At 37.0% G+C, this 10,980-nt stretch overlaps 1 protein-coding gene across 1 annotated transcript; it reads right to left on the bottom strand.

Annotated features, from left to right (window-relative positions):
- Positions 1-7,409: 7,409 nt before the first annotated feature.
- LOC149147359 (histone H2B-like) lies at positions 7,410-8,342 on the bottom strand. The gene has a single exon (XM_089445653.1). It carries the CDS (start codon positions 8,232-8,234, stop codon positions 7,809-7,811), a length of 426 nt encoding a protein of 141 aa, XP_089301779.1. The 5' UTR covers positions 8,235-8,342; the 3' UTR covers positions 7,410-7,808.
- Between the last annotated feature and the right edge of the window lie 2,638 nt (positions 8,343-10,980).

The raw sequence follows: 10,980 nt of genomic DNA on the forward strand, positions 1-10,980 counted from the left end.
TCTCGATTTGTTGTCAAATGGAAAGGTTATATCTGCCTCCAATTTTCATTTTTCATATTTCATATTTCAACGAAGTACAGAGCCGATGAAATGATTTATCCTACTTTTCCTTTTTTTTAAATCCAGCCAAAATTTCTATTGATATTCAATACAAAATAAAACTGAGTAACAGCTGATATTCTTTGAAACATATAATTAAGCTTGACAACCATTCCATAAACTGCTGATATCCAAAGTCCAAAAGCTACTGACATTCTTACCTAAGAACAGCCACACTAAAGTAACCTTGAGGATTGACCTCGCATACAAAAAAACAAGATACTGTCAGTCAGTTACATCCCCTATGCCACTGATCATGATTTATTCTCCCTAATTTCTCCACCACTGATGCTTTTCCCAAAACGGATTTAGTTTAGGGGTAGTCTACCTAGGCGGTAGAATGGCCCGTTTTCCGGCACCGGCTGGAAAATCGTCCAGCTCCAGCCACCGGGAATGTATCCATCTTCCGCCACCCTCTCGGAGCTCCGGCCCCCTCCTCCTCCGCTTCTCCGCCACCCTCCCTGGCAATCCTGACATTCCCTGCCAAGGCCTGACAAAAAAATCGGATTCGGATCGCTGGGCCCTGACATCCCCTGACAGACTAGCTATTGCAGCCGGGGTATATTGTTCGGGGAGCTCCTTATTCCGGTTCCAATTCGAATTTTAACCCGCGCGCTGGTATTCATAATCATAACCCTGTTGCATAATCGCCAAGATTGCAATGCATAGTCGCTGACCCGGAGAATCAGCGATATACCATAACTGAATTGAACAACCAAACCTTAGCCGGTCAATTCTTCTGGTCATAAATTCTACAACAGCCTTCTGGAACAGCTAATTCTGGTTTCTGAAACGAGTTTAACGAACAGCAGGTGTGACTTCAGTTAGGAATACCATCTTCTCTAGTTTCTTTTCATTTATACATTGTTATTATTATTATCGTGCCTGAATGACAGTAAAATATCAGTATGTTCAGTTTGTCTCATTGCAATTCGATTGACTGTACTTGCAGAATTTCAGAACCTTTTGATGATTCTCTCTGCTTCTCCTTCTCAAGCCGAGAGAGATGCTTAACCAAGACCTTATCTAAACTCTCAATACTACCCTCATCACTTTGGCATCGAGATCGTCTCTTGGCTGAAGTGAAATATTTATTCGGTCAGAGCAGGCGGGAAGAATTTGTCGATCATTTGAGTTTTAGGCAGGTTCAGAGCTATGCAGGAACCTTTTGTATCAAAACACCGACTGTCTGATAAATCAACAGGACTGATAAATAATAGGACTGACATGATCAAAAAGTCCTACCGCATATGATCAAACACTTCAATCTTTTATTTATTCTTAAAAGAATTGAGGATCTTTTAATGTAGTCTTAGTGTCTTCTTTTCTGGCTTTAGCTGTTAGGGATTATTTTAGTTTTTCCAAGCAGACTTTGCTCTCAAATGACGAATCTCAACTATCAATGGATATAAAGTCAACTCTGCCCTAGAGTAACTATGACGTTGGGGAATCCAAAAAGGTGCACCAGTAGCATTTAGACAACAAGGGATAATGGTGGCCAGTGCATTCTACATGCCTGTTGATACGTTGAATGTTTCTCTTATTCATGCTTCTAAAGTGCAATGCCTATGTTGACATATGTGGAAGATGTGGTGATGATTAACTTTTATTTTAATTTGATATAAATGTTTTTCTGGTCAAGGCACAATGACTTCAATATTGTACTATTTCATACACAGAAGGATTGCAGCATCCATAGTCATCAATGTGCCAACATTTTTTTACATTCACTTATAGCAATGCGCAGAGGTTTTAATGATATACTTTTAAGCTATAGGCAACATGCGATTGGCTGCAGCCCAGGAAGGGCTGTTTTAGAAAACATAACTTAGTTTATGTAGAAGAAAGCAATAAATATTTATGGAGAAGTCACTGGGGAATTCAGTTTGTTTAATAATATGCAGATGCAGTTTGTTTAATAATATGACAGCATCTGCAGGAAAGCACCTCCATGAGCAATTCACAATGGAATGGGCATACTACAAAGACGATTGTTGATTTTTTTTCTATGAAAAGGGAAAACTCAATGCCTGTTATTTCAGACGTAATGTACAGATCTCACCAGCATACAGCCTAGTACTTATAAAGTTGACAACTCTCCTAATGCCACCACATGAGAAAATATATGACAATAGAATGGGAGAAGAGGTGATGTGAACTAGTACTAGGCTGTATGCTGGTGAGATCTGTACATTATGTCTGAAATAACAGGCATTGAGTTTTCCCTTTTCATAGAAAAAAAATCAACAATCGTCTTTGTAGTATGCCCATTCCATTGTGAATTGCTCATGGAGGTGCTTTCCTGCAGATGCTGTCATATTATTAAACAAACTGAATTCCCCAGTGACTTCTCTATAAATATTTATTGCTTTCTTCTACATAAACTAAGTTATGTTTCCTAAAACAGCCCTTCCTGGTCTGCAGCCAATCGCATGTTGCCTATAGCTTGAAAGTATATCATTAAAACCTCTGCGCATTGCTATAAGTGAATGTAAAAAATGTTGGCACATTGATGACTAAGAATGCTGCAATCCTTCTGTGTATGAAATAGTACAATATTGAAGTCATTGTGCCTTGACCAGAAAAACATTTATATCAAATTAAAATAAAAGTTAATCATCACCACATCTTCCACATATGTCAACATAGGCATTGCACTTTAAAAGCATGAATAAGAGAAACATTCAGCGTATCAACAGGCATGTAGAATGCACTGGCCACCGTTATCCCTTGTCTAAATGCTACTGGTGCACCTTTTTGGATTCCCCAACGTCATAGTTACTCTAGGGCAGAGTTGACTTTATTATATCCATTGATAGTTGAGATTCGTCATTTGAGAGCAAAGTCTGCTTGGAAAAACTAAAATAATCCCTAACAGCTAAAGCCAGAAAAGAAGACACTAAGACTACACTAAAAGATCCTCAATTCTTTTAAGAATAAATAAAAGATTGAAGTGTTTGATCATATGCTGTAGGACTTTTTGATCATATCAGTCCTATTATTTATCAGTCCTGTTGATTTATCAGACAATCGGTATTTTGATACAAAAGGCTCCCGCATAGCTCTGAACCTGCCTAAAACTCAAATGATCGACAAATTCTTCCCGCCTGCTCTGACCGAAAAAATATTTCACTTCAGCCAAGAGACGATCTCGAGGCTCAAGGACAGAGCTAACCAGAAAAATTCGAAGGAACCACTTATAATCTCCTCGTTCCAGGCTCTTTCACTTCAGCCAAGAGACGATCTCGATGCCAAAGTGACGAGGGTAGTATTGAGAGTTTAGATAAGGTCTTGGTTAAGCATCTCTCTCGGCTTGAGAAGGAGAAGCAAAGAGAATCATCAAAAGGTTCTAAAATTCTGCAAGTACAGTCAATCGAATTGCAATGAGACAAACTGAACATACTGATATTTTACTGTCATTCAGGCACGATAATAATAATAACAATGTATAAATGAAAAGAAACCAGAGAAGATGGTATTCTTAACTGAAGTCACACCTGTTCGTTAAACTCGTTTCAGAAACCAGAATTAGCTGTTCCAGAAGGCTGTTGTAGAATTTATGACCAGAAGAATTGACCGGCTAAGGTCTGGTTGTTCAATTCAGTTATGGTATATCGCTGATTCTCGGGTCAGCGATTATCCATTGCAATCTTGGCGATTATGCAAGAGGGTTATGATTATGAATACCAGAGCGCGGGTGACAATTCGAATTGGAACCGGAATAAGGAGCTCCCCGAACAATACACCCCGGCTATGTCAGGCCCCATTCCCTGCGATCCGAATCCGATTTTTTGTCAGGCCCTGGCAGGGAATGTCAGGATTGCCAGGGAGGGTGGCGAAGAAGCGGAGAAGGAGGGTGGCGGAGCTCCGAGAGGGTGGCGGAAGATGGATACATTCCCGGTGGCCGGAGCCAGATTTTCCAGCCGGTGCCAGAAAACGGGCCATTCTACCGCCTAGGTAGACTACTCCTTTAGTTTATATCTGTAATCATTATCAACATCACACCATACAAGTATCTCTGGACAGCAGTAACGCTTAATCATGAAATTGCAAACAGAGATAACCTCACAACCGCCCAAAGGTTTGCAGAATTTGAAAAACCAAGATCTACTGAGAAACTTAATGTTATATTTGGGGTTACTACTCCAGAAATTGTAGATTCAAATTACCATAAAAGCAATTAGGTCTTGTATTTGGGCTTACCAATCCAGATAATGTAGATTCGAATTAACTAAAATCAATTATGTAATCTGCGTATATCCTTTCAAAATAGAAATATCACCAACCATTTTCGACACTGGAACTCTTGGAGCTCTACCGTCATGAAAAGACTACTCCACATCAAACAGCTGACCATAACCATTGCATGTTGGGTATAAGCAACGACAATCAGAGAATGCAGAGGAAGGTTATTTAAACCATTCTAACAACCTAGCCGATATAGATTAAATCACAACCCCAATATATTCAACTAACCCATTAAAACAAGCAGTTCCCATTTAGAGCTAGCCGCTGAAATACACCTGAGATAATCAACCCATTAAACCGAACCGTTCCCATTTACAGCCAGTGATTAAACAAATCGAAGGAATCGAAGGAGGTTTAATGCGTAAACAAGATGACAACTGTGAGAAATCATTTAGTTTCTGTACAAAGTTTCTATGCCACTTCCGAAAATAAAAGCACAATTAAGTATAAAAAGCAAATCTTGTAAAGCCTCCACAAAACAACCAACTCAGCTAGCCAAAGGGAGACTTCATTCGATTTCAGCCAAACGATAGTGGGCATCCATCTTTGGTGTCTACTAAAAGGAATCAAAAATCACAATCACAAAGGTAGAGGCACCTTCATTTGAATCATTCATTTAGATGGAAAGCACAAAGAGAAATCCCAGGTAATTCCCACAACTACTACAGGGATTAGGAAACCTTAGAGGCATTAGGGTTAGAAGAAAGATTCACCCAATTAATTAAACCTTCGACCAAAAAATATATTACTCAAAGGATAAGGCCAAATGCTCAAATCCATTTCACGAATTTACTAACCACAAGAGTGATAAGTGGTTGGCCTTGATCTCAAATCCCTCTCTGTTTTTGGAGACTCCAAATCAGTCATTCCCTCTCTGTTTTTGTAGACTCCAAATCAGTCCTTGAATGGGCAAACAGTTTTTGGACTCCAAATCAGTCATTGAATGGGCAAACAACAGAAGCTCCTTCAATTTTGATGCTCTGGAATCCATCCTGGAAGGCTCACATCAAAGCTCTATCTGCAGTTTTTCATCATTTATCTAATCAGCACATCAACAGAACTCAAAACAGTGAAGCCAACTGACTATCAAAACAGGGTTGCAGCTCCATCTCAGATCCCAAATTATTTTCAACCAGTTCAACCTTGGGATGCTGACAAAGGAAGGCATCATTCTTATTTAAAATGAACCCACTCACTGGGATACTCTGCCTCCCTTGTTTTCCTCGGGTTCCCTTGTTTTCCTCTGGTTTTTGTAGTTTTTATCCCTCTGCAGTATTCTTAAGTGCTTATTTTTGTAGCTGCTAAGTCTCATGTTCATATCTTTTTAACACCAGGCAAAAGCAGATTGGTTAACTCTAATGAGCAACCCCTGCACCAGTTTTCTGCTGACATCCAGAATGGATGGGACCTATTGTATGCATTGTCTTTTTTTATCTGTTTTAAGTAGGCAATGGAGAATCACATCTCACATACATTTCTCCCATACATCTGTACTCTCTTATAATAGTAATCAGTTTCTCCTCTTTAAAAAAGAAGCGGTTGGCCAACACTTGAATTCACAAGTCATCCACAAGTCACCCAGGTTGGACTTTCACATTTTCACACTCAATCACCTGGACCAACCTGCCATTCTGAGATCCACTTTGAATGTTTACTAATGTCAGACTTCGAAGATCTACTAATGCCAACAGGTTTCAGTGTAACTGAAAAACTAACATGGTATCTACTATCAAGGGTTGCTGGGTGTTGGATTTTCACTCATCTGGTTGAAAATCAATCAGACAAACCAACTACCACTCTGGAATCCACCTTGACCATGAATCAAACACCAAAGACCGTGTTAGATTTTCACTCACAAACTAACCATCACTCTGGAATCCACCCTGACCATGAATCAAACAACAAACACCATGGGCTAAGCACCACTGGGATCTACCACTGAGACCAACGGGATCCTCCCCAAGACCATTCAAAAGGCAATTATAGTGGTTCCCACATGATAGTGGTTCCAAAAAGTAATGATAATAGTTTAGAAGCTTTTATTTTTATGATAGTGGTTGGTTCCCAAACAGTAATGATAATAGTTTGGAAGCTTTTATTTTTATGATAGTGGCTAGTTCTCAAACAGTAATGATAATAGTTTGAAAGGCTTTTATTTTTATGATAGTGGTTACCAAAAAGTAATGATAATAGTTTGAAAGCTTTTGTCTTTATGACAGTGGGTCTCAAAAAGTAATGATAATAGTTTCGAAGTTTTTATTTTTATTTTATTTTTATTTTGTTGTAATGTAAAACCTAACCATCCAAATATTCTATTTTGGTGTAATGGAAAATTTAACCATCTATTTTTATTTTATTTTGGTGTAATGAAAAAGCTAACCATCTATTTTTATTTTATTTTGGTGTAATGAAAAAGCTAACCATCTATTTTTATTCTGTTGCAATGTTGTAATACAAAACCTAACCATCCAAATGTTTTATTTTGGCTTAATGGAAAACCTAACCATCCAAATATTTTATTGTGGTCTAATGAAAAACCTAACCATATATTTTTATATATTTTTATTTTAATGGAAAACCTAAACATCCAAATATTTTATTATAGTGTAATGGAAAACCTAACCATATATTTTTATTATTTTTATTTTATTTTGGTGTAATGGAAAACCTAACCATCTATTTTTAATTTGTTGTAATGTTGTAATGGAAAATCTAACCATCTAAATATTTTACTTTTATTTTGTTGTAATGGAAAATCTAACCATCCAAATATTTTATTTTGATATAATGGAAAGCCTAACCATCCAAATATTTTATTGTGGTGTTAAGAAAACCCTAACCATCCAAATTTATTTTATTTTGGTGCAATGGAAAACCTAACCATCCAAACACTCAATGGTTTTATTTTTATAAAATGGAAAACCTAACCATCCAAATACTTAAAAAAAAAAAAAAAAAAAAAAGTACTTGAAAAAAAGTTAAAGATAAGATAGAGAAAAGAAAGATCCAAAAATCTCCACTTCAAGGTTAACAACAAATATATAAAAAAATGACATGACATATTAGAATCAAAACAAACATAGCTTAACAAATAAATTTAAACAATACAGAAAAACAGATGCCCTGGAAAACAAGGTACAGTCAGCGTTTGTGGCGTTTGCCACCCAAAAGATTAGGGTTTCAGCGAACTTTTCCACAGTTTATAAGCCTTACCAACCAAAAGGCTAGGGCTTGCACGAACTTTTCAACATAGATGGGTTATAGTCGAAAGCCCGGGAAACACACAATGATCTAGCCTTACTTTATAACAAATATCCAGTCACAAGGAATCCAAAAAAAAGAAAGAGATTTACAAACAAACAAACAAAAAATTATTAACCTCAAAGAGCATGTTCAAGGTTCCAACGCAGAAGTGGCGTCAAAAGACACCAATAAATTCAATTCACGGAAAAATACCAAATTTAAGCGCTGGTAAACTTGGTAACAGCCTTTGTACCCTCTGAAACAGCGTGCTTCGCGAGCTCCCCTGGAAGAGCAAGCCTTACGGCGGTCTGAATCTCCCGAGAGGTAATAGTAGGCTTCTTGTTGTAGCGGGCGAGCTTCGATGCCTCGCTCGCCAATTTCTCAAAAATATCATTAATGAAGGAGTTCATGATTCCCATGGCCTTGCTGGAAATTCCGATATCAGGATGAACCTGCTTCAAGACCTTAAAGATATAGATCTTGTAGGTCTCAATGTTCTTCTTATGCCTCTTCTTTCCCTTCTTGTCTCCGCTTTCCTTAGGCAGCTTTTTCTCCGCCTTTGGAGCGGGTTTCTTTTCTGCTGCTGGAGATTTCTCTGCAACAGGCTTCTTCTCAGCTGGTTTCTTATCTGCCTTGGGAGCCATTGTTAGAGTTAGAATCTAACGAGACCAAAGCTTGAAGCTTCAAGTTCTTTGCAAAACTATCTGGAGACTATAAACAGAGATACAGAGATAGAACACTTGAAAATCTAAGCCTGCACATTTATATTAAGAGACGTGTGTTCTCCTATTGGCTAGTTGAATGAGGCACGGATCGATGATCTCTGTTTAATCGTAGCCGTACATTTGGCATAGATCTACAAGTAAACCATTTGCTAAGATGCTCTCTCATCCACTTGTACACGTGACATTTTAAACCTAATATTTTTTAAATAAATAGAATATTCATTCTAAAACTCAACTTTTTATTATTAGAAACATGAAATGCCGTTCTAATTCCAATGGTTTTTTTAATAAGGAGAAGACTTTGTCAATGGTTTTAATAAATGACCCCACGTATTATTTCTTAAATCATTTATATTTTATTCACAATGTGTGATGTTTATGTAGTATGTTCATTTTTTATTCATAATGTGTGGTGTTTATGAAGTATGTTCATTTTTCTATTCATAATTATGACCGGTATAGACACATATAATTCGCTATAGGTCTATCTAAGTATGAATTTTTATTTTTTTTGTAAGCTGGGGTGAGACTCTCCGATTTACATGTCCATTATGTACCCCTCTACGGGGGAAGGGTAGCCCAAGATTTGAACCCAAGACTTCCGGTTCGGTGAGACTTCATTTCCACGGCCCTTGCCGCTTGAGCTACCCCATGTGAACCTATCTAAGTATGAATTTAATATAAGTCTAAGGAATTAAATTTTTCAAAGTTTGAATTTAATAGGATTCTAGAGGGATTAAAAAAGTTTGTGCGAGTTAAAAATATAATGTGTAATTTGTTTTTATTATTTAAATTGTATTTTTAATGTTTTATAAAACATGTAACTTAAATGTGTAATTCTCAAAACTTGTAAGCCACACAAATTTTTGTTGGATTTCATTTTGAAAATATATATACATACTTAAAAAAACTAAAGTTTAAAATATTAAGACTATTTCAAAAGTTTTAACCATAAAATTTATTTTTTCCAATAACTTTATATACTAGCAATTGCACCGAGAGGTGCAAAGGAATGTTGATAAGAGGAGTGGGAATGTGGAAGAAAACTTTCACCTTGTACGACATGTCACGCTGCAACATCAATGTCATCTTATGGGGGGTGCAATGTCATGCTGAAGGGAACGAAATTACTGACCTTCCCTTGACCATTTTCAACTTGCATAGAATTACTAGCTGTCAAATTTTGTTTTGTTTTAGTAGTCTCATTCTCTTCAGAGGTTGTTTGTATTTTGTCCCTTTTTCTTAGAGAGGCTTCAACCAAAGAAGTCAAAACAATAAAACCAACATCTGAGAGGGAGAAATGTTTGGGACAGTAGCCTGAGAGACGGAAACATCTGCAATATGCTTGTCATAAACAAGTATCCCAATAAGAAACTAACAACATTATCATCAAAGCAGCATGCAAGAAAGAACAATTCACATAACAGAATATGTAGCAACCCACAAGCTTGTGCTTCAAGTGCCCGTAATTCTACTCGGGCAACCTTCGTTTATGCTTCCTTTTTAGTTCTTGCAACACCCCCTGTATATTGAATCCCAGAGACTTCAACAAAACATATGTAAGTTGGCGAATGTAATTTTCTGAAATTTTTGCAGCGATAGATAGGAAGTGGTAAATCACTCTTTTGTGTATACTCCTGAAGCAGATTCTTACATCCCCTCTCATGCTGGCACGACAGAAAATAAAATGCCTTAGCATTGACATTACAACAATGAAAGTAGGAGCTATGGCAAAGTTCCAGTTACTCTTTTTTACAGAATGAGCATGAATAAATTTAAAAAAAAAAATAACAGCATTTCACTATTGAGTAGAGATTTTATATTTCCACCTAACCATGGTATTTGACACAGATGGCTGCCTATGATCATTTATAGTGTAATTTAAGCATAAGTGTTGCACCAGAGGAAAGGAATGAACAAGCTTACCTTCTTGTTTGGAAGGCCACAAAGAAAAATGTACTTTGTGCTCGTAAAACAAAGATAGAATAGCTATCTTAATAAATGACAAAGAATAGCTACTTTATTAAATGACAGAGACAGAATGAATGACTACTTTAATAAATGACAAATATAGATTTTTTTATGCAAAAGCTTCCAAAAACATGTCCATTGGGATAACAACTCATAACAAGGGCTTTCCAGCTTAGATTCCATGTCTAAAGGGTATTTACTCAGACAGATTTTCCTGGGACTTGCACCCAGTCTCATCCATTTCCAACATTGCATTAGGGTGGAGCGTAGTACATTTAGAATGGAACGAACCCTAGTAAATGGCTCAACACTCCGTCAATCTAACCAATGATCCAAGGCCCCATGAGGTGCATTAGTCTTCCATACATAGCACCAAATCCAAGATAAAAGAACTCCAACAAATTTCAAAAATTTCAGACTTGCTAAAGGAATCAAAAATGAGAGGAAGTGCATCTCCACTTATAGGGAGATGTTCAACTTCTTTTTACAATAAAATATTAATTTGTTGAGTAAAAGACCCTAATCTAGCATATGGTAGGGTAAAATCCCTTTTCACCAATTTAACTAATCTAAATTACATAAAATAAGGGCCACTCAAGCCACATATACATTTTTTTTACATCAAAATCCCCATAGAGAGGGACACCTTCAAGAGATAAGGGCTTGAACACATAGCATCCAGCCTCCAAAGACC

Source organism: Pinus tabuliformis, chromosome 9, assembly GCF_031772625.1.
Source record: "Pinus tabuliformis cultivar Carrire ecotype Pingquan chromosome 9, CPIR1, whole genome shotgun sequence".
In the NCBI taxonomy this organism is placed as follows: Eukaryota; Viridiplantae; Streptophyta; class Pinopsida; order Pinales; family Pinaceae; genus Pinus; species Pinus tabuliformis.

What these genes read in the sequence shown, in the direction of transcription:
- LOC149147359 (XM_089445653.1), bottom strand. Translation starts at nt 8,234, where the DNA reads ATGGCTCCCAAGGCAGATAAGAAACCAGCTGAGAAGAAGCCTGTTGCA.